Here is a 25600-nt window from a genome sequence, read left to right as displayed (position 1 = left end):
TTTAATTTGGTATGTAATATTATTTACTTATTAAATACTCCTATTTGAAAGATAATGCCAGGGTTATCAGAAAGTTATCTGCCTGACATAGAGATGGCACAAGTATGACCAAATGACAATGATATTTGTGAAATATGATTCTTCAGTTGGTGTCTGGAAAGTTTGGACATGTGGGTACAGTTGCTTGAGATGGAGATCCAGTAAAGCAAAAAAATTTTAACATCGTATGAAAAATGGATAAAATTGAAGTTTGAGCTGTTATAAATTAATTTGTACAATGAATAAACAAAAAGAGTTAGATTCCACTGTAAAGGATTCTTCCGCTTGGTTTACAAAGGTAAAAAAGTGGGCTGCTGAAAAACATGGTTATACAACTATTTAAGATTATGAACTCTCAGGATGCCGAAAAACAGATGGCCAACAAAATTTCTGTGTCCATTACATTTCATACAATTATTTGGATATAAAAAAAATTTTTCCAATCGATGTATAGTGTGTCAGTTAATAGTCGACAAAAATTCATTCGAATGAACCACTTCTTCAGGATGTTTATATTAACTTAAACAAAATTCCGTTGAGTTTCTTCAATGTTTTATAACAGTAGATGAAACATGAATTCCATTACATCCCAGAGACCAAACAATGAATGGGAGCAGATGAAAGAGCGCCAAGAAAAGTGAAAAGAGTTCCATGAGTAGGAAACGTCGTGGCTATTGTTTTTTGGAATTCTTGTGGTGAGGTGCTCGTAGACTCTGGGAAAAGGCAGAGCCATCACCAATAACACTATTAGACTAATAGCACTGAAAAACATAATTTTTGTTTCCTAACATGCGATACATGATTTTAATCTGTTTTTTGATGCTGATAATGAATATGAATTCAGAATCTTTCTATCACTCACCATTTTTGAAAAATTTTTAAATTTTAATTAAAGGATTTTTTTCATTTTTCAATGTATAGTTAGCATTTTAAGCTCCTCTATTGTATTTTGTTAGCTCATTTTTTATTGTTTAACTTTGTTAACTCAATTTGTAAGCTATAAATAAACAATACTAGACAAAGAATTAAACCATATTATAGTTACATATTATGACATCATATCTAATATTGAAGAGTAAGCCTTCAAGGACAAGATTAATCATGTCGGTGCAGGTCAAAACATGTAGCTGAAAACACAGCTGTGTTGTTTGTATTAAATACTGGATTTAGGAATGAATTAATTTTTTTCAGTCTTATTGCTGTCTTATGTTTGTTAACAGTGCAGTGTCATAATGCCTTAAAATTGTGTAAATGGTGTGGATGCTTTTTTTATATACGAGGTGCGACAATAAAGTAATGAGACTGATTTTTCTTTACAAGATGTGGCAACCCTGCAGTTTCCGTAGGCACACCATCTTTGACCTTGGTATATAAGCTACTTCTAGTCCAAGCGGCACATTGATGCAACTGTTCAGTCGTGAGTTGTGCTGTAATAAGTGAACACGTGTTTGTGTCCCTCGTCACAGCTTTTTGGACATCTTGTGTTGTTTGAAAATGGTGTCCCTTGACCGCCATTTTGACTCTTGGAAATAGAAAAAAGTCGCACGGAGCGATATCTGGTGAATAAGGTGGCTGGGGTAGTACTGAAATTTGTTTTTAGGTTAAAAATTGCTGTACTGACAGAGCAGTATGGGATGGCGCATTATCGTGATGCAGAATCCAATTATCAGCAATGTTGGCACGGAAACGAAGAACTCGTTTACGAAGTCTTTCTAAAATTTCTTTGTAGAAATATTGGTTAACTGTTTGTCCAGGAGGCACCCACTCTTTATGAACAATTCCCTTGGAATCGAAGAAGCACACAAGCATGCATTTCACTTTTGACTTTGACATGCAAGCTTTTTTGGTTTGGGTGATCTCTTTGAGCACCATAGCGAACTTTGGCGTTTTGTCTCTGGATCATATTGAAAAAACCATCCATCATCACCAGTGATAACACGGCTCAACAAATCTGGATTGATATCCGTTTGCTCTAACAGATCGGCTGCCACATTTTTCCGTGTTTCACGCTGTTGTGTGAGATTTTTGTACAAATCTTTCTCATACCAAGATCTTCAGTTAATATTAGACGAACCGTTTCTCAATTGATGTTGAGTTCTTCTGCAATCATTTTCACGGATAATCTTTGATCAGATTGTACGATTTCACGTACCCTGGTCAAGTTGACATCTGTCCGTGAGGTTGATGGTCGACCACTGCGGTCTTCATCTTCAACATTCTTCTGCTTTCACTAAAAATTTTATGCCACCGAAAAATTTGAGCTCTTGACATAACCTCCTCTCCAAAAGCCTTCTGAAGCTTACCATAAGTTGTCGTCGTGTTTTCACCCGATTTAACGCAAAAAGAAATGGCATACCCATGCGCAATATTTTGCGGTTTCATTTCTGTGACGAGAGACACAAATACGTGTTCACTTATTACAGCACAACTCACGACTGAGCAGTTGCATCAATGTGCCGCTTGGACTAGAAGTAGCTTATAGACTAAGGTCAAAGATGGTGTGCCTACACAAGCTGCAGGGTTGCCACATCTTGCAAAGAAAAATCAGTCTCATTACTTTATTGTCGCATTTCGTATGTGGTGAGCTTACCATAAAATCAAATATAAAAAACATTACACCTTTATTTAAAAAGACATATCATTTGTACTTTCAGTGTAAAAGTGGTGATCAAGATAAGATGTGGGCTCCTCATATAGTATGCACTAATTGCTCTGTATATTTAAGAGGATGGCTGAAAGGTGTATGGAAGGCTTTGCCATTTGGTGTACCTATGGTTTGGCATAAACCAAAGGATCATGTAACTGATTGTTACTTTTGTTTAATAAGTGTGTCTGGAATTTCTAAAAAATCTAAACATACTGTAAAATATCCTTCATTGCAATCTGCAATCAGGCTTGTACCTTGAAATTATTCTAGCTCCTGAGCCACCTGTGAATGTATATTTCTAAAATAGAGAAGAAGAATTAGGCAGTACTGAAAAATACAACAATGATGTTGATTTAAAATTATCTTGCAGTAAGCCACATCTTATACCACAAGGTGAATTAAATGACTTGGTTAGGGATTTAAATTTATAAAAAAGTCAAGCTAAACTGTGAGGATCAAAACAAGGCTGAAATTTACTTTAAAAAAATAATTTGGATTATTGCACAAATATTGATGAGCTATGAAGTGTAGCTTGGGCTTCATTTAAAGACGTTTGCAAAAATTTTCTCAGCCAACAAAAATCCGACTATTACCACGATATTGTTAATCAACTTCTTACTTCATACAGAGCTATGGGATGCAATATGTCTTTGAAAATACATTTCCTCTACTCACATCTGGATTTTTTCTCGGACAACCTCGGAGATGTAAGTGATGGATACGGTGAGCGTTTCCATCAAGACATTTTGGTGATGGAAAGCCGCTATAAAGGGAAATGGAATATTAACATGCTAGGCATTTACTATTGGACATTAATTCAGGATCTGCCTGAGGCTATTTATAAAAGAAAATCATCAGTGAAATCATTCTAACACAGGTATGACCATGCAAAATTATAAGTTTTACAGATTTTAACTATATTTTCGCTTAATCTTTTTTAAGCATAATTTATTTATAACTAAGGCTGATAGAAAATTATATTTACAGATCTGTAATGTACGCAAAAAAGCAATTCAAGAAATAGTATCATGCTTAGAGAAACATAATTTTTTTTTTTCTATCAGTGTAGTCTATACTGAGTTCTATTCAAGACAAATGTCCACAACTAGTCAAAAAAAGTTTTCTTTAAAAAATGTTTCTTTGAAAAAGTTTTCTTTTAACCATAATGTGTCTGCACACATATCTAAGGTTTTTGTTACAAAACCCCATGACCTATGCCTTGAAGTGCTTCCACATACTCTGTATTTGGCTTCTGGTGTTTACTTCTTCCAAATCTGAAGAGATGGGTTGCTGGGTGAAGGTTCCCTTAAAATTTCACATCAAAGCAGAGACAACCACTTTTTTACACAACTTTACTACATTTTACTGAGAGCATTTAAAAGTTGAACAGTCATTTGGTCTAAATGTTTCTAATTGCAAGTTGACAGGTTTGAAAAAAAAATCTATGAAAAATCTTGTGGTTTATTTGTGTCAAATAAACTTTGGACTTTCCAAAGGACCATTGTATTACATCTTGGGGTTAGTTAAAAAGTTAGAACAATTTTTCAGCATACAAAAATAGACTAAGATATTTTTTGTTTATGTTAATAAATACGATTCACATACACCAATTTTTAGTAAATAAAAAATTATTTATTCCTAAAATAAAATAATAGTATTTAATAACTAGCATCAACCCAAAAACAACAGAACTTTTCAAGTAATATGTCACAGCTGTTTATTTACAAGAAAGGCCTATTAGAATTTAGTTTCTATTTTAATAAATTACTGTTACATTCTACTTTTGCTGTCGGGTGCTGTTACCTGGTGTGGGCTAGAGCTCTCCGACAAGCTATTGTCATACGATGTCCTACATCATAATACCGCAAAGAGTGGTCATTATGATGTAGCGACCTGTATTCATTTGGCGCCAGAATCTGACCCAGAGTGGTCATGTTGTACATTCAGTCCAGATGGACGCACATACGAATATTCGGATGAACACTTATCTTATTTGTATATGTAAGCGTTAATTTTATTTGTATACTTATTTGTTCTTAAGGTCAATTATATGTTAGATGTTCAATTATACGTTATCAAAAGGTCAAGATGACAAGAAATTAAATAACAATTCAATAAATAACAAGGCGTTGTTTCAATTCATCACCTATGCATCTAGTTCATACTTGCTCTAAAACCTTCCACAAAGGTTTTATGGTCCTCCACATCGCAACAGATCTAACAATCATCTAATATTATAAAGATCTTCAGATTAGTTAATTTAAAATAAAATTAAAATATACATTTACAGAAACAATAATGATTGGTTGATGATGTTATAAACAGTTCAAATTAGATAAATATGAATTTTCTGCGTATTTGTTTAATGAACACCTACTAAAATAATATTTAAGTTCATTTTATCTAACCAGATATTAATCATTTAATATCTTCAAAGTTATTTTATTCTGTACCAATTTCATTTATTTAATTCTGAATTGTTGAAATGTTATTATTTCAATCTTACAATTATTATTTTTGCATATTTACTCTGTTTATGATAATTTTTTTCTTTTTTCTTTATTAATTTTGTAGTTTGTTATGCTCCTCTGATCAAGGGGTTTCTGTGGTTTCCCTTGATTCTTCTAGTCAAATGCTTGTGCAGTTCTGTTATCTATGGAATGAGATACCTGCTATACTGGATACAATTTACATAATGTATAATTATGTACGACCTGAATGGACTATTCATTTATTTGTTTAGATCTTATACTGTATTTTATACGAATGCAAATTAGCTTGACAGATTGGGACTAACCATCCTGGTAGTATTGGACCCCCTCTATTCATTTATTTGTTTGTGTATACAATCTGCTGAGCAGTATAAACCCTTTTTAAAATAATTTTTATAAACTGTGTTATGAAAATGGCAATTTTTACAAAGATTGTGTCGCTTGCTTCCTTTGCTCTGGTAAATAAAATTGTAATCTCTCACATGACAACCAACAGAAATATAGATACTATGAGTTCATAATAATATTTTGTATAATTGATAAATATAAGACAATAGAGAAAGCATATGAAACTTATTTTTGAAATAATCAATCATGTCTGTAATAGACATTATTAGTTATTTCAAAGAAATAACTTATTCCATGATGCAATATAATTTTACAAGTTTACTGTAACAGTAACATATAATGTATGAAGTGCAAGTTACCGTCTTCATCCACCATAATGCATACAGTCGCTGATCATCTAACAGAATTATTTTTGTAGTATAATTATGTTTTCTTAGTGTTGGACCCAATTTATTAATAACCCAGTCTCGCTGTTCTTCTGGAAACATAATAAGACTAGGAAAGAATAAATGAAACTGGAAAAGAGTAATGGGTTCATTACCAGTTGTCATACCCCAGAAATCTATACCTTCAGCTTTAAACGTATCAAACATTCTGTAAAAAATATAAGTAAAGAAATAAATAATTAATCAAGAAAATAATTATAAAACTATTAAACTAAAATTGCGCTAATAAATAAAATACAAGGGAAAATAACAATGGCAATACAATATGTATGACCAAAATGACAAAAGTAGACATAAAACACATCAAAATCTACGTTAAGTGTATGGTAACAACTGCTGTTACAACATAAAACTTCCAATTAATAATTCTGGATTAAGATGATAGTAACTTCAAGCAGTATAGGTTTTTTTTTTAGTTTAAAAGTGTAATATTTTCAATATATATGAGTGTTTTAATTTGTGCAGTTTAACATTACAAAATATTTATGTTACAAATTATCATCTGTCATTTGACTGAGGCAATGCTATTCTCCACTCTTTTCTGTACCGAGCTAATCTTTTAATGTCAACTTTTTATTTACTGTATTTTACATCCTCAGCTACATGATTTATAAATTGCTATAGTTAATATATTTATAGTTAATATGTAGTTAGGAATAATTCATATTCCTTTATAGAATTCTCCTTTTAACACATTTCTCTGTTAAAAAATTAACTAATGCTGGATATTTTAATATAATTCACTCGCAGACCTAGTTCATTTCTTGACAAGATTCTGCTCCAAACTTTTCTCTCCTCCTTTTCATTTTAACAGTTCTTCTTTTCGTACTTTAACCTGGCTAGTTTTTAGTAGCCTCATGTAATACTAGATTTCAAAGGACTATTCTTTTTTTCTTGATTAATTTTATTATCATTGTTTTGGTACCACAAAATGCTCCATTCCATACAAATAATTTTAAGAATATTTCTACTTTTATCTATACTGGATATTAGTATTATTCTTAAAAGCATATTATTTCATAAAAGCTCTCTCTTCTAACTTGAGTCAATCAGGTTTTTAACTTTGCTTATTGTATTCATTATTTCTAATTTTACTTCCTAAATATCAAAATTCTGTAAGTTCTAATGTAAAATGTTTGTCTTTCTTAAACTTTAATTGCTTGTTATTGTTTTCATCAAATTTCATTACCTTAGTTTTATTTTATTCTATTTCATCAAAGAAGCATGGGAATGTGAAAATGGAGATTTCTAGTTTATGAAAAATATCATGCCTGTCTGGGATTTGAACCTGAGACTTCTGGATGAAAGACTGAGATACTAGCACTCGGCCAAGGAGATTGGCAGATAAACATTTACGTGACAAACGTTTTTTAAAATTCATTAATTTTTCTTATTTATTTTTAAACTGAATTTCTTATTTAACAAAAATTCTTCTGAATGGCATAAATGTCATCTAGAATTTCTTTGAACTCATTTTTGGTATCTGGCTAAAGAATAATGTCATTGATGATAGTTACTATTGTACAAAAACTTGTCTTTCAGTTTATGAGTTGTTTCTTATATATATATGAGTACAAGCTGAAAATTATTCCATTACATCATATCGATTGTTCATTGATGCTGTTAAATATATTCATGGAAATTTAAAATAAAAAAAAAATGGGTTACAAATTATAACAAAATGAAAAGGAATTTTTCATATTATTAGTGTGAGAGTATAACAAAAATAATAAAAGCAACTACTATTAAAAAATTCATATCTTATTAAAATTAAGAAATTATCTTTTCTCATTGCGACAAATCAAAACTTAAAAATATCCCATTGTCTACTTTTACTGATGTTAAGATAATCCATAATTTTACAAAATATAAATAACCTACTATGTTACCTTTGCTCTTAAGCAGGGTTGTTACTTTACATGGACTCTAAATTGTGATGAATAATTATTATACATTATGGGTAAATTTTAAAATGAGAAGAATGTGAAAAAAACAAGCTATCTAAAATAATAGATTACTCACTATTTGTTAACTTATTTCAACACATCTTTCAAAAAGACCAAATAGATTTTATTAATAAATAAAAAAAATCCCTTTCGGCATGCTGGAAGGAAGAGGTAGATTTCACCAGTGCTAAGTAGGGGATAAAAAAGATTTCCACTTTAAAGTTAAGAAAAACTTCAAATTTACTCAATACAACAATGGTTGGATGTGAAAAAAGTTTCACATGTTTAGCATACAACAAGCCCTATCTTCCAATTGTAGCAATAATTTGGTCATCCCTTGCCATAAGGGTTAGTCACAGCAAAAATTGTTTCTGACAAAAATTTTAGGTAATGTATAGAGGAATAACAACGACCACTTTAAACTGATTTGATATTGTGCCTATTAAGGGAAGTATGATTTTTTTTGTTTCCAAACCCCATTTTTTCCCACCTACTGGGCCAATGGTTGGTGATATCAAAAAACCTTACTTAGATAAGTTTTAAGCCCTTATCCAAAGAATAGTAGAAACTTTAAATGAATTCGATATTTTACTTAATAAGAAAGTTATAGCAATATTTTTTTGAATTCCCCCCCCAATTCCACTCCATTGTCTGATTTTGCCCATTAACGAACCCGACCGAGATTTTGGGTTGTTATATTTTATGTATCAATTTGAAAGTAATTGGCACAAAATCACGGCAGTTTATCATGTCCACAAGAAAGTGAAATAAATATATATAAATGTATATACAGAGTCATTCACGGGAACCGGATGTTTTTGAAGTGGGTTGTACTCGGGCGTTCGTGGTGGGAGGGGCACGTGGCTGGTGTCTGACGTTTCCTTTGTTCTTAGCATTTACATTTTAGTCGTTGAGATGGAGCCGTGGACGCTAGACCAACGTGTACGTGTATGTGTAACCGTACGTGTATGACAGTTTTGTGCGAAATGACGAATCCGTAACTGCTGTTCAGCGAGATTTCCCCCGTCAGTTTAATATCCATCGTAATGCAAGCGTCCCTTCTCGTAACACAATATTACGATGGGTAAACAACCTTCGAACATGCGGTTCAATATTGAAGAAAAAACCACCGGGTCCCCGACTGCTAGCACTCCGGAGAACATCGAACGAGTAAGGGAAGCCATTGTCAGAAGCCCACGCCGCTCTATTCAGAGGCATTCAGCAGCGCTTCAAATGAGCACAAGTACGGTAAGACGAATTTTGGATACAGACCTGCATTTCCATCCTTACAAGATAGCCGTCGTGCAGCAGTTAAACGAGCAAGATTTCACGCAGCGATTACAATTTTGTCGACAAACGCTTACCGTTTTCGAAGAAAATGAAAATTTGTTATTGTTAATGAGTGACGAAGCCCATTTTCATCTGAATGGCTTCGTCAACAAACAGAATTGCCGGTATCGGGCAGAAAGAAACCCGCATCGGCTTCACGAGAGACCACTTCATAGCCCAAAGGTGACTGTCTGGTGTGCAATAGGAAAGGTCGGTGTTATTGGACCATATTTGTTTGAAGAAAATGACGCTGCCGTAACTGTAACAGCTGATTCTTACATTGCGATGTTGAATACGTTTTTCATCCCTGAGTTACGAAACCGGGGAATCGATTTTCAAAATGTGTTATTCCAGCAGGATGGAGCTACAGCGCACACAGCGAGGGCAACGATGGCTGTTCTCCGTAACTTGTTTCCGGGACGGATCGTTTGCAGATTCGGCAACATTCCTTGGCCCCCTCGGTCCCCCGACTTGAGTAATTGTGATTTTTTTCTGCGGGGGTTCTGAAATCGCGTGTGTATGGCAATAAACCGCGTACATTAGAGGACCTAAAGATCGCAATTCGTCATCACGTCACCCAGATTGATGTAGACATGCTGCCAAGAATTGAGGCCAGTTTCCGTGAATGGCTACAACAATGTATTGCCCAAAATGGACATCACTTGCCGGACATAATATTTCGTTCATGAGTAAGTAGCAAATGCTTTGATTTAACAAGTGTTTCAATATCAATAAAACTTTTTTAAAGTAAATAATCAATTTTTTATGATTATTTTAAAAACATCCGGTTCCCGTGAATGACTCTGTATAAACTTTTGAACTGACAGTGGTTTTGGGGTCTGGGGGTTGTGAAATGCAAAGATATGTCAAAATTTTCCAGAAGTCAAATCATGGTACCTATTACATTAGGTAGCTTTCTTATGAAATCTACCTAATTTAATGGATTTATAGAAGAAATATATAAATCATTTGACCATTTGATTCAGAGCACAATTCTTGTCCGAGGTACCTTAGAAAAAACGTTCCATTTTAAAGAGGATGGTGAAATTTGTTTAATATACTGCAATTAAAAAATATCACAGCTGTTTTTATTCTTCTTCACATAAATTGATTACTTCTATTTTTTATTAAAACAATCAATATGCTAATAAAATTGAAATGCTTGAACAACTTTATGTATAGATGAAGAGTTCTGTGTTTGGGATTAACTGCTGGTTAAGATGAAGTAATGTAAAACTAATAAATATATTCTAATTTCAAATTTCTGCAGAGCAACTCATTAGAGAAGGGGTGTGTTTTTTTACAGTAGGAAAGGAATATTGATGAACTACCTTGGGTGATGGCAGAAAGCATTGAATTATCTTTTACAGCATCTGATATTTTATTCTTTTTGTGAATAAAGATACTAATATATTAGGTATAATTACTTTTATTGATAAACATATGTATATTAAAAATCTTTAAATACTAATCTGAAAAATATTGCCTTTCAATGAAGTATCATTTTAAATCTATTAACATATTTTTTTATGTACATAAATATATCTTTAATGAGAAATATATCAGATTTATTGATATATTGATCTCATAAATTGATTCTTTTGAGAATTTAAGAATCAATTTATATCTATCTTACTTAACGATCCAGTATCTGAGATTTTTCTAATGTTTAATTAATTTTATTCAGCCACCCTATAAAATTAGTTATAATGTAAAAATCAGTTAGTTCACTTAGATAATTATGTATTAACAGATTGTTATTTGCTACAATGGAATTATTTTTCTTATAAAAAAAAACCATGCAAGAAATTTTTAAGAAGTTTCTATCAATAAAAATTTATTGATAGATACCATGAATAGTATGAAATTTTAGCAAGATCTAGCAGTAGATGCATTGGATGAAAACAGAGAAGGTCCCTATTAGATTATAAGGTGATAGCACCCAACTCAGTAATATATTTCATGTAATAAATATAACATTAATTAAACTATGTTACATAAATGTAATAACTTACTTCACATGATAATCTGCCCAAAGTTGCTGAAACTCTTTTTGCAAATACTGTGCTGATATAACGTTATTAACTTTCATCCAGTTTGGTGGAGACCATGTTGATCCTAACAAACTTATAGGTCTACTTGACATGTTTAATGCTCTTTTTATTTGAGGTATCTAAAATCAAAGGAAATGTAAAAATAATTTAAAAGTAAATCCACATAATACTCTTATAAACATATTATTAAATGCTTCATGCTTTATAAGATCACTTACTATAAGTACATTACTGATAGCAATGTTTTTACATTTTTATTTCTACCATATTATAAGCAAATAACATGTATACCTTTAGAATATTAAAAATAGCTATAAAATTTCTCAGTGCAGCTAGCAGACTTTCCTGATAATTTAACTGATTATATATACTCCTTTCAATGAGGTGGTGCAGTATTTTTCCCTGAACCAATCTTTTTTTGAGTCTTTACATTTTCAGTTTTTAATCCTTTAGTAAGATAGAAACTATTTTCCTTGATTGTAAAAGAATTTTTTTTTTCTAAATTATAATGGTTAACATAAAACAAAATAATTGTTGAAGATTTGTAGAGGATGAAATTTTATACATTGCTTCATTATTGAGTGAGAAATGCTATCTTTTCCATAATTTACAGTCCATAGTATTGTTTTGCTGAGTATTATTTTATTGTAAATAACTGCAGTTATTAAAATAAGATTTCTAACAAATGTATTTAAATAATTTATTATTATTATTAATAAACTGCTGGTAGTATAAGCAGATTTAGATAGTTGAGCAAGAAATCTAGAACAAAAAAATAGTTATGTGCTGTAGGTAACTTCGTGCAAATAAGAGTAAGGCTGAGCCAGTACAAAGAATGGCAATAGTTAGGTGGGCAAAAACGAACACTGCAACTGTTTTTCAATAAAATGTGTATTGGCAGAATCAGAACAGAAGATTTTAACTTCTTATGGTGAGTACTGTTTACCAATTTAAACTTACTGTAATATTGCTGGATCATTTTTAGTCAATAAGAAAAACTATTTAAAAATCTTAGGAATGCAAAAAAAAAGTTTATCTACTCATCTTTAAAGTCACAATATAAAAGTTTTATTCAATAGACTGCACAGGATTTGTAGTATTTAATTTTAAAAACAAGATATCTTGTTATTTTATGTAAAAAAAAAAAAAAAAATTAATTGAATGTGGCATTCTATTTCTGCTGGAATTTGTAGAATGCGTGGATATCTTTTCATTCGGGGAAAATGAAAGATGTCTATGGGATGATATGCTTCTCTTGGAATATTCAAGATTTATAGTGCACATCAAAGCAGTAAATGAATGATTAAAAAAATAGTGATAATGTGAGGTCATTAAGGTGTAAGAACAAAGAGAAACAATAATAATACTAATAGTATTAAATGCATTAATAACCTTTTACTAATTTGACATTTCAGTGGTTGACTACTTTGGGAGATATATCACTTTTTCATCCAGTATGTTTTGATGAGGACTCATGAAGTTTATTAAAAAAATTTTATTTTTGTGTATCTAAAAATGAATTAATATGATAAAATTACAAAAGTAAGTTTTTGACGACTGGTTTTTTTTTGCAAAAAGCTATAAGAGACACCTCTTAATGTTGGAGAAGACAGACTAGTTATTTTTGTCATCAAATCTAAAAAAAACCAATATAAATAAATAAATCTTTTATTTTGATCAGTGCATAATAATAAATTATTCAAATCATGTTAGTAATGGCTAGATTTGCAGTTCCGTAGTTTATAAAAAGGACTGCTACAGCATTTGCTTTGATGGATCAAGGGAAAATGCGATAAAATCTGATTAAAGTATTGCATAAAAACATGCGCTAATACTTATAAAATAGTAGTAGATGTGGACAGAATCTTATTACTAATTAATATAAACACATGAAATAATTTAAGTTAACTACCTTGATGACAGTATTCATGTTAAATAACTACAAAATTAATCACAATTCAGAAGATGTCATGGGTGTTTCCAGAAGGCAGGTAAGAGAGAGGGCAGGTGCCTCCCCTTCCAAGATGGGACAAATTAAAAAAGAAATAAAACAAAAAAATATATATAAATAAACAAATTTTGAAAAATTTAAAATTAAACATTTTGAAAGAAACAACAAAATAGAGACACTCACAACATCTGTGAGAAGATTTAAGAACTACTATTACTTACCAGCACCACCTGGTATAGTCATATACCATATAAAACTCAATTTTAAGAAAAATATCAGTTAGAACCTTACTTGTCAAATCAATGCAGCAAGATGCTACGACTGCGTCTGCATCAACGTTTTATGAAATTAAATTTATTTTTTCTTGCAGTGAATTAAACAAAATAAATACCAGCAGCACCAATGAGGATAGGGATAAGGAAGTATAATCACCCTTTGGTTCAAACACTGTGACTACAGAGCCTTCTTCTACAGTTCAAACCTATTTACAACACAGTGAAAGTGAAATTGAAGATGATGTTTGTCATGAAGAGGATACTGGAAAATTCGTTGGCCTGTGAGCACTATGCCGGTTGATAAGAAGAAAATATCTCTTAGAAAATGTCTGGGTATCTTTGAAGAACTATGAATTTGCGGCAGATGTCAAATACCTCAAGAGGAAATTCAATCATCAGTGGCTTTACGCATACTCACTATAAGTAGTTTGCTCAGGGTGACTCAGAGGTGTTTTCTGTAAATATTGTATGTTGTTTCTGCCGTCAGCCAGAACAATGAGAGTCATAAATGTCAATGACATTTATGATAAAATCGCTGAGTTAGGTAAACGCAACAGAGAGGTAGGTTTTTGCTGGATCCCTAGCCACATTGGGATTCTAGGTAACAAAAGAGCAGATTCTGCTGCCAAAGAAGTATGTATTCAACCTCCTTTCACCACCCGAGTTACTACCTTTGATTTCATCAATTGTATAAAACAATCACTGAGAGCAAGGTGGCAAAGTGAGTGGGCGACTACCGTCGATAATAAACTCCGACGGATTAAAGATTCAGTGTTGCCATGGGGCTCCTCTTGCAGAAAATCTTGTTTTGAGGAAGTGGTCCTCTGCCGGTTACGGTTAGGACATACGAGGATCACACACGAATACCTAATGTCAGGAGAAGCCTATGCACATGATACAACTGCTGCATGACTTTGCACCACATTCTCGTGGACTGCATATGTTATGCGGCATTGCATTGTCAGTTTAATATACCCAGAAACATCCGTGATATCTTGTGCAATAAAACAGAATTTTTGACCGGATGTTTCTCTTTTTGCATAGTACCAGGTTACTCCAAAGAGTTTAATATTATCATATATGCTTTTCTGTAAGAAGAGTTTATTTAATAATTTTAACCTTTACTTTCAATTTTGATTTTTTTGGTTCTATGTATTTAATTTTACTATCTGGGGAGGGGATTTTTGCACAACCCATCGGAAATAGGTAAGTTTTATATAGTTTCTTTATTCGATTATTTTAACTTATATATTTTATAAACTTCGTCTGTAGTATTAGTTTTGAGTTTTATTTTGCCTTCTTGGCTTGTTTTAGTAAATTTTTATTATATGATTAATATTATGTTTACACCTTATATAGTTTATTCTTTTGAAGTTATTTTACCCTTTTATTAATAAAATTCCGGGCAATGATAACGCCCAGGCGTTTTTCACCCACAAACAACACAAAAAAAAAAACAAAAAAAAAAACAATGAGAGGTGGTTGATATTTTTTTTCTACCAGACCTCTCACTAAGTACAAGGATGTGCATGATTATTGCAAAGTGCATGTACATTCCCAGGGCCATCAGACTGCAAAGGAATCTGCAAAATCGTTCATGGAGGGCGTTCCAGTGTACATCCAACTTCACCAATTTTTATGAAAATAAGTAGAAAAAAACAAAAAAGTACTGTCCTCAGTTGTTCCTTGTGTAATTTTTTCTGGCTCACATGATTTACCTCTCAAAGGCAAAAATCTTGATGAAGGCGTACTTATTGATTTATACAATTTTTGCATCGGAGTAGATGATTCACAACTAAAAGACCATTTTAGGCATGGAACAAAAAACGTCCACTTAAAATCAAATCAAAATTGTTCTAGAAAAAACCTTACATTGAGAATTTTGGAGAATTTTTTTTTAAATTATGGGATTTTTTCATCTTTGAAACAACTGCTGTGTTAAATTCTTCACATTTCTCCCATAACCTGTATTCTGACTACTTCTAATGTAATAAATAACATTTACAGCTATTTTCATGAAAGTGAAGTAAATTCTAATGTAATACATGAAACAGCAGACAAGATAATCCTTAAAATGATCTTAAAATATCAAACTCTGATTCCTTGGTTTGAGTGATTAAAAGAATTAATTATTTGAACTTTAAGGCTACCTATATTAAGATTCATTATCCTACAAAGTAAAACTGAAAAAGATGAAATACTTTGTAATGAGTAATAAGAACAAGCATTAGGTCGATATTGATGGCAACTTATAGATCTTCCAGTGTTTTTGAAACCTTCTTCTATATTATCAGAACTGTTTAAAATTATTATTTAATTAAATATCATAGTGTATAGAAATTTTAATGTTAACCTTCTATAGAATTTTGATCTTGCGAAGAATGAATTATTAACTCAATTTAAGTTAATGGAACTAATATTTCTACCTCCTAGCCAATTTGAACTATAAGTACTGTTGTCATTTGCACTGACACCATTCTTATAAATTTACCTAATTATAATTTTCTTTTTCTTTTTGTGTAGATAATAGTTTTTTAAAATCACAATTATCAAGATGCAGTAGCATCATTTAATAATGAAAAAATGCAATGAGAGAATGATTATTTTTATTCTTTTAGAAGAATGATCAATAAAATTTAATTAAAAATTTGAGATTTATACCAGGAATAAACTGGGAAACTAGTAACAAGATTAGCTTGAAACCATAAAACAGGCAATAGAAAATTTATTTTTTAAGAATAAACATGTAAAATCAAGGTCCCTATTTTAAAACATAGAATGCAGAATGCTATGGGGAAGAGTCCTGAGTCCCTTGTTTTTCTTGTTGTTTATAAAAAAAGCAAACAAAAAATTACAAATAAATCCTTATATTCTATCATTACTGCCTTGGTAGTATAAAAAGTTTATTTGATATGTAACCTTATATAAATAATCATCCTCAGTTAAGTTGAATGATTTTAGAGAAGGATCATACTCTGGTACATATGAATAATATCTTAGACCAAAATCTGAAGCACCGAGTACCACACGACATACAGAATATTCTACACCATCTTTGGAGAAATACGATCTGAAAATGATTTTTAAAAATGTACATTAGTGAACTGTAGCTGTTTTATTTTATTTATTTTTAATTTGTTTTTTAAGGATATGACATTTTCATTCAATAAGTTGAGAAAATCGCAAATGATTTTTAGTTAGTCATGTTTTTCATCATAGACAATAAAATTGCATATTTAAAAAGTTTTAAAATTTTAATGCAAAATAAAAAGATTAAAATTTTAATGATACTAAAAGAGTAATTAATGAACTTTTTATTATTATTGATAAACAAACATTTTGCTAGAAATAAAAACTTCCAAACTTAAATAATTTTCTAATCAACCGTCAAAAGGGATTGTAGTTTCCTACATCAATGACAACATTTTGAATGGAATATTGTGTATTAATGACTTAATAGCAGAAATATCTGATAAAATTGGATTAAATCATAATCATAACAGTAAGATTTAAGTATTCTTAGCTTGTAGATTAGCTATAGCTATAGAAGGTTAAGTATGGTAACCAGTCCAATTTGGTCATAGGCGGCTTTCTCATCTCTAGAACTATTGGACTGATTTTGATGAAACTTGGTCAGATTACTTCTATAAATGGGGAATTGATGTCACTAAATTTTAAACTTAAAAAGTCAAGGGGATGAAGCAGTAAGGTCACCCTCAGTATCACGAGATTTTGCCTAATTAAGGTCATATTTTTCTTAGGTACATTTGTTAACAATTAAAAAAAAATATTTCCAAAAAAAGATTTTTGCAAACTCACACTCCCACTCCAATAAATTCTTTAAATAAACTACTGCCTAAGTGGGTGTCATTAGAATACCCTCCCATTACAAGGATTTCTAGTACAGCACTGACGTACAGCTGCTGTACTTTCTTTCTTTCTTTCTTTTTCTGTTTAGCCTCTGCCACCAGCTGTGTTGTAACATCACAGAGTGTAGTACAATTAAATAAATGAATAATATTCAAATTGTAAAAAAGTATTTAAAATGGAAGCTAGTACTGCCACACCCATGTGAATAAATATGGTATACGAGTGCGCTTTAGTTAGACTCATTGAATTAAATAAACAAAAAATATTATATTTAAATAAAATGATAAATATTTTAAATTAAGATATGTGTGTGTGTGTGTGTGTATAAGCCGTGCATAAAAAAGCAGGAAAATCGTGGTGGGAAAGTCCTACAGCTGTGTTATCAGCTTTTTTTTTACATAATATGGACATAATATTTTGAATCAAAAACTGAAATGAATAACTTGAGTAATAAAATTTCCAAGTTACTTATATCAGAGTAACATCCTATCTTTTTTATTTATTTATTCCATTAAATTTAAGAGTATTTTTTTTACTGTTTGAAAATATTCATAACTGAACAGGATGCTCAGAAATTTATGTCTGCAAATACTAGTGGTTACAAGAAGCTACTAAATCCTTCAATTTGAATAATTTAAAAAAAAAAAAACATACAAGTAAATGCAGTATGTAAAATTAACTACATGCAAGAGGATCAGGGAAATACTATTATCTCTTGCATTTCGTAAAAACGTATGTCTCTAGTTGGATTTTTTTGTTAAATTGGGTGTTTTATAAATATATATAATATAATATGAGAGGATTGCATTCTGAGTCCTTATACAGCAGAAGTATTTCTATTTTGTTTGATTATCATTCAATTTACACCTAGTGTGTTGAGTAAAATTTGTTGGTGTTGATGCAGATTTTTTACTACAATAAGTGTATTAAGTAACAGAAACAATCTTGCATCCTGCTAACAATTGCTTTAACAGTAATGATGATACATTTTTTATCCAGTGTTTTTTGTAGATCATAGATCACTTTACATTTTCCATTGCATAAATACACATTTACCAGTTGCATTTTTGGTGTAACATATAATTTTGAGAACATAATGAAAAAATGAAGTAAAACTCTAGGAAAAAAACAATAATTCCTCATCTTACAGACTCTACAAAAAACATGGAAATTAGAAAGCTCATAGAATTGTTATAATTATGAGTAAAATAATACTGAGAGCAGAGTGATTTTTCATTAGTTCAACTTGCTAAAAACAAAAACAAACTTTAAAACTGCAATAAGGTTTATGTTAACACCTACTGTAGCCAAAATTATTATGTTTTTATGAAAAGTTATCAGTGCTAGAACTGATTGCTTATGTGGTATCATGCAATTTGTTCTGATTACATTGTGATTATTCATGAGAATTCATTTTTATTGTTTATTAATAGTCAGTCTTTAAAATAGAATTTCATCCAAAGTCTTTCAAAACTTACAAAGTTGCTGAATTTTTCTATACAGGATGCATTTTTGTGTAAATATTTAGAAAAAAAAAGCTTTAGTAGCTAGTGATGGAGCAATTTTAAAAAAGATAGTTATTTTCAAGGCTAATGTTGATATGTTTAAAAAATTTCTTTATATAATGAATTAAAAGACAAAAAATTCATAAATTGTACATTTTAACATTCTATCATCACAATTGTTTGTTAAAAGATAGGGCAGAAGATTTAATCAAATTTGCTGGTGTATGCATTCATATTTAAGATTCATTCTTGGTGAATAGACATTTTATGAAGTTTACTATCAGAATGAACAGAATATATAGAGATTTAGGCTGTAGTTCTCAAATCACTAAGATTGCTACTGTATTTTGAATCATGTCTGCTTCCATATAAGTAGGACATATATTCTTTTCTTAATCTATGCTATTAATAACCACTGCTTTGTAGACACCTAAAAATGACTGATTATGGTCAATAGCAAAGGTTCTTTTTTTCATTGAAGACATTTCTTGAGTATATATGTATAAAGTAAAAAAAAAAGTCACTGGGAGATTTTTTATTGAAAGAGAATGAATGGTATGTGAAAATGAAAATCAAACTCTTCTTATTTAAAATAGTATTTCTTTATTTCTTCCAACTAGTTTTTAAAGAAGTTATGCATATTAAAATGTGTAGACTTAGATATAAGAAAAACTCGATAAACCTCACATTAAGTTTAATATCATATTCCATAAAAAAAAATATTTGAAAAGTTTAATCTTAAAAAAACATGACATATTTTTCATTACATTACAAATGACTGCAAATGTAAAACCACTGAATAACATTGCATCATCCAGCCAATAAAATTACTGAATTATTAAAGAAAAAAAATTGCAGTGATATTATTACATAATCAATATCACATAATAATATTCAATAACTTCCTCATTTGAGTAGAATCTGTGTGTATTTGATTTTTTTTCTGAGGAAAGGGTATAATACATTTTTAATTTATGGTTTTTGTATTAGTTTTTTTTATGATTGTGATGCATTTAGAACATCTGAGTTACAAAAACTCGAATAAAAGATACTTTCTCTGAAAATAATGATTCTTCTAATTATAGTCATCACTCTGATGAACAGAATGATGATGTCATTCATCAGGTAGAATATCATCTACATTTCAGTAAAGTTTGAGTGCAACAGTATATTGGTTAAGTGAACTTGGCAATGAAAACCATTTCCCCAGTAAGACTTGATATACAAGAGATGCTAGTTACTTTTGGGGTGTCAGCCTACAACCATTTAGTCTTAGCAACCTAACAACAGTAAGGAAAATCTATTCACATTTTTTAGAATTTTGTAATCTTTTATTTACATTTCTTTATTTCTTGGTTTTGTTTAAAAAAATTCAGAGTACAATGTAAGATGGTATTGCTACAATTTGTATACCTTAACATGATCCCTTAATATATAATATGTAACCAACATCTGGAATGTCGCAGGAATAGCATATTAAAATAATGTGAGGCGGCCGTGATGTATCAACATCTAATGCCACATTTAACTGTGATATAGATTACAGAAGTTTCAATTTTTTTCACAGTGGATTGGGTTTACATTTGCATGTTAATGGAAAATTGATTGCTACCATTGTTATTCAGATAATGGGAATTGTATGCTCTTATCAGTAAATAAAAGAATGATTAGAAATATTTAAAATTTACAACATTCATAGCCATTTCAATATACTTACTATTCACTAGTAATAAAAATAAAAAAAAAATCTTAAGTCTGGATTACTAGTATAGTACAAAGTAACTTATTGAAAGATTTATTACTTGACCAATGGTGTACAGAGGTTCAAGGCTGTTGCCTTGTCTTGATCCTCCTGAATGGTAGTTATTTTGACCAACACCAAATTAGTCAATCAAGAATTTCCCATCACTGTAGTTAGGCAGTTGAAGAAGAGTGCTTTTGCAGTGACCAAAGCACTATCAATGGAGAAGCACAGATAATTTCAGAAGAGGAGAATATGCTCAATGAAGGGAATTTGGCCACTTCAGATTGATGTGAATCTGACCATCTGATAATAAATCAAAATAGTTCAATTCAGAACTGCTAAAAGGTTGAAGCTCTTCTAACAAACTCTCAATCTATTTCTTTTAGTCTTATGATTTTAGTCAGACAGCTAAAGTGGTGCTTTTAAGAACCTCTTCAAAGTTAAACTTGCAAACTGGCCTATAAGTCATGGTTATCATCAATTCTAGGAGTTCAAAAACTAAATGGTTCAATTCAGTCAGGCTATGAAACTGACTTAGTAAATGGTCCTGCTCAGGGCCACCTATATTCAAGGAACCACTCTCAGGTGACATAAATTTGGTCATAATTTTTTTTATTGGTGTTCATTTTTGTTTACCAATATGACTGAATAAGAAAAGTGTGATAGACCCAAAAGACAGACATATTGTTAAATGAGTAAAGAATGTGAGATAATTGATTCACTCTACTCTGAATGGTATTTTAAAAAAAATGATAACAGAAACATGCAAAAGCAGCATTGTATATTTTAATTAAAAAAAAGAAACATGACATTAAATAACTGTAAGTGGTACTCCAAATACATTAAACAATGTAAATGGCTATTAAAAAATTAAAATTAATAAAAACATTATTATATTTTTATACATCAAAATGATCTATGCTAATACTGACCTGAGAAGGTTCTCCTGTGCTTCATAAGAAAGCGTATTGAATACGTAACCAAATGAATCAGTGAATGAACCTCCAATTCCTCTGATGGTTTGAAACTGTTTGGTTATATTTACAACATATTTTTCCCCTGAAGCAATAATTTTGAGGTATTGATTAAAAAATGTTTTCAGTATTATACTTATATAACAGAGTTAATATCAAACATAATCTATAGTGTCATATGGATAAAATGGACAAAAATGTAGAAATTGATTGAAAAGGATCTCGATGAATAGAGATTCATATTAGGATTAAATAGAAATGTTAACAAGGATGTTATTATGTTTATATATATTATATATAAAATTTATTTATGTATACAGCAGCATGCAAATTAATCTGAACACATCCGTTATTTAATAAAAAAATAACATTATTTAGAAAAAAAATCAAACCTGTACAATTTGTGAATATCTAGTAGTAATTAATATGTCCTCCTTTATTCTTGATCACTTCAAGTACACGATTTGACACTGATTCAACAAGCATATTATATATTTTTTTTAATATTCATTCATCATGAAACCATACTGATATTATTGCATTAATGAGGTAAATTTTTGTGATACAATTCATTTTTGAGAGTAGTTTTTAACTATTACCAAAGGTTTTCAATTGGCTAAAGTCTGGGAAGTTGCCAGGTCATGGGAGTACTTTAATATTTCATTCTTTGAAAACTTTTTCACTTTTTTGGTGGTATTGCATGACACCAAATCTTGCTGGAACACTCCACTGCCTTGTGAGAATTTGTTTTGAAGTTGTATTACAACCCTTTCTTTCAAAATCTCGATATACCTATTACTTTTCAAAATACTATCTACTGGAACTAATGAACAAGGCCTTCATGTGTGAAACGACTTAAAACATTTTTCTCTGGGGATGTTTAACTGATTGTTGGGTATGAGCTGGTATTTTCATCTGATGCTTTTATAACGTTTGGAACCCTTTGACCCTTAACGTAAAAATATGACTTGTCGCAAAACATAATCCAGTTGAGTCCAGCATGTGTGTTGGCCCACAAGAGCCTTTTCTGAACATTGCTGGTGTTAAAAGCTGCTTTTTAGCTGGCCAACAAGCTTTCCATCCAGCTGCAAGAAGTCTGCATCTAACAGTTATCACATGTAGATCTATTCCATTGGCTGCTAATTCTCAATTTAAGTCCACAGCAGATAATTTTGGACAAGTTTTTCTCACTAATAACTGATCTTGTGTTGGAGCAGTTTATCATTTACAGTGACATTTGCGTTTCCTTTGAGGTGGAAAGAACCAGTTTTTTTAAACTGTTTTAAAATAGCATTCACTGTCCGTAGTCTAACACCACACTCAGAAGCTATTTGTCGTTGTGTCATACTGGTGTGCTCGGAAAGAGAAACAATTTCTGAATATTTTTTGGAGCTACGCCCATTATTATATATATTCCAAGTCACAACAAAAAATACAAAAATATGATTTTGTAACAAAAATTGAAATAAATTTTTACAAAACATTATAACATGAAAACAAATGGATGTGGTCTGTATAGTCACAACATAGAAATAAAAAAAAATTCAGAGTTCAGAACTAATTTGCATGCTACTTTATATATATATATATATACAAATTTTTATTTAAAAGGTCATCATGCAATTTACACCTTAATTTACATTATGTAAGTCAAGAAATTATATATATATATATATATATATATATATAATGTATTATATATGGAGTTTATGTCGAGTAATCTACCAATTAAGTTCGGGTCAAATTCTGGCTATTTGCCCTCCGGATAGTTTTTAGAGCTGATTGAAAATTAGGGGAAATGTCTTTCAGAAAATTTCAATTGAAACATTGGGGGCTCTCCAGAGGAGGTCAAGTCTAAAAATGGCATATTTAATGCTGAAAATACATATAAGAATAGTAGGTATATGTTTGTAAAGGGGCTTGAGTTCTGTTGATTCACACATCTTGAGAAAGAGAGAAGATAGGGCTGTGTGAGAGAGAGGGAGTGAAAGGGAGAGGGTGAGAGAGATGTAGAAAGGGAGATAAAAACATGTCCATCTGAATTAGCAGATTACTCAAAAAAAAATTAATATTACTCCAAAATTAATATATTAATTAAATTATTTACTCCAATAAAAATTTATATATATATATATATACATACAAATAAATTTTTATTTAAAAGGTCATCATGCAAATACCTAACATCTACATTAATATTAGTATGAAATAATAAATATATATATATATATATATATATATATATATATATATATATAAGAAATTATTAGTACAAAGACTATATATATATATATATATATATATATATATATATACATAATATAGTTGTATTAGCAATAATTTAGTTTTATTTTTAAAGTTACCTGCAATAATACTTTTGTTGAATAAAAATTTAATAAATGTACTTGTACATTAAAATCAAAAAAGTTTAAAAGAACTATATATTTAGATTTATCTATTTACCATGAGGAGACAAAGACTGCATTCTGAAGAAACCAGTTGCATGATTAAAACCAGGATTCTCATCACTTGATGAGTAAATATGGAATTGTCCAGGTGAAAGCTTTTTAGGTCTGCTTATAGTATCACAATATGTAGCATTGCATACACAAACATAACCATATTCTTTCTTTACTTTATTACATGGATTATCACCATAACACAAAACTGAAAAATGAAAAACATAAGTTGCAGAAATTGTTCACTGTAACAATATAAAAATATAGTGGTAGGCCTGGGGGATTTACAAAGAATGAAAATGGGAAAGCCTAAAATAATAATTGTTTCTTATGAATTCCCTGTTGAAAAAATACAAATTGGGGAGTTCAGATGTTTGAGAAGGGCTTAGATGACTAAGACCCTCCAGATGGCAGAACTGCTTATAGAACTGAATAAATTATCAAAATAGTACTAATCAATTTAAAAATGCACAGTGAAGTACTTTTTAAAACATGTTTGAAGAATATAGATTGGTTGATTACTATTCACATTTGGATAGAAATTTTGATTGCTATATTACACTTGATGTTAGTGATTAGCAATTGTTTTTAACACTTTCAATTCTGTAAACTTCATCCCCAAATTTCAGTACAGTAAACTTGTACTGGACATGGACATGGTAGTAAACTATTTGCATCCCTTATAAACTTGTTTGCTCATACATGTTAAATGTCTGAGGAAGTAGCAAGCTGAAAACTGAAGGTATAAAGTAAACATAAAATGAAACTCCTGAATCCTCATCAGAAAAATCTGTTCTTCTAGCAACTGAGATTGATTTTGGTCACATTATATGTTGTTTATGGATGCTGTTGATGTTTATTAGTATGGCTATGGCATTTATACTGGAAAAATATTCTACATTTTGTGAGGATATTCCTCTAGCCATGTACTATTTATTCCTCTAGAGGTTCTTTTTTCTGTTTAGCCTCTGGAACCACCTAAGGTATTAGTTTGAGGTAAATGAGAATGGTATATATGAATGTAAATGATGTGTAGTCTTGTACAATCTCAGGTCAACCATTCCTGAGATGTGTGGTTAATTGAAGCCTAAACGCCAAAGAACACATGATCTAGAAATCACCATGATCTAGTATTCAAATCTGTATAAAAGCAACTGCTTTTACTAGGATTTGAACCTTAGAACTCTCAACTTTGAAATCAGCTGATTTGTGATGACAGTTCACCCACTAGACCAACCAGGTGGATTATTCCTCTAGAGGTTGCCATCTGCTAAAGTAACAACAGTGAACAACCGTAACAAAGTAACAACAATTAACAACAAGTGTTGTTAATGAAAAAAAAACAAAATTATGTTGAAAAAAATATTTTTTTTAGAAAAAATTTTACATTTAAAGTATTCAGATAAACATTTCACTTGATTTTCAGTCAAAATCAGTTGTTTCTGCTAAAATAAATGTAAAAACAATATGTAAAACATCTAATTAGAGTTGAAAATAAAGTACAGAATTGTGCAACTTATT

At 30.5% G+C, this 25600-nt stretch overlaps 1 protein-coding gene across 1 annotated transcript in view; it reads right to left on the bottom strand.

Moving 5' to 3' along the window:
- The window catches only part of LOC142320124 (lysosomal acid glucosylceramidase-like), a 54388-nt gene that overhangs the window by 10599 nt on the left and 18189 nt on the right, over positions 1-25600 (bottom strand). Inside the window, exons 2-6 of the mRNA XM_075357802.1 lie at positions 24084-24287; positions 21579-21705; positions 16447-16597; positions 11263-11420; positions 5886-6120 (exon numbers count right to left, since the gene is read on the bottom strand). Of these exons, the coding sequence (XP_075213917.1) occupies positions 5886-6120; positions 11263-11420; positions 16447-16597; positions 21579-21705; positions 24084-24287 (875 nt within the window). The remainder of the gene's footprint in view (positions 1-5885; positions 6121-11262; positions 11421-16446; positions 16598-21578; positions 21706-24083; positions 24288-25600) is intronic.

The sequence above is a fragment of the Lycorma delicatula genome, chromosome 2, assembly GCF_047948215.1.
Source record: "Lycorma delicatula isolate Av1 chromosome 2, ASM4794821v1, whole genome shotgun sequence".
NCBI lineage: Eukaryota > Metazoa > Arthropoda > Insecta > Hemiptera > Fulgoridae > Lycorma > Lycorma delicatula.
Note: the sequence above shows the minus strand (reverse complement) of the source record. Positions and strands in the feature narration are given on the sequence as shown.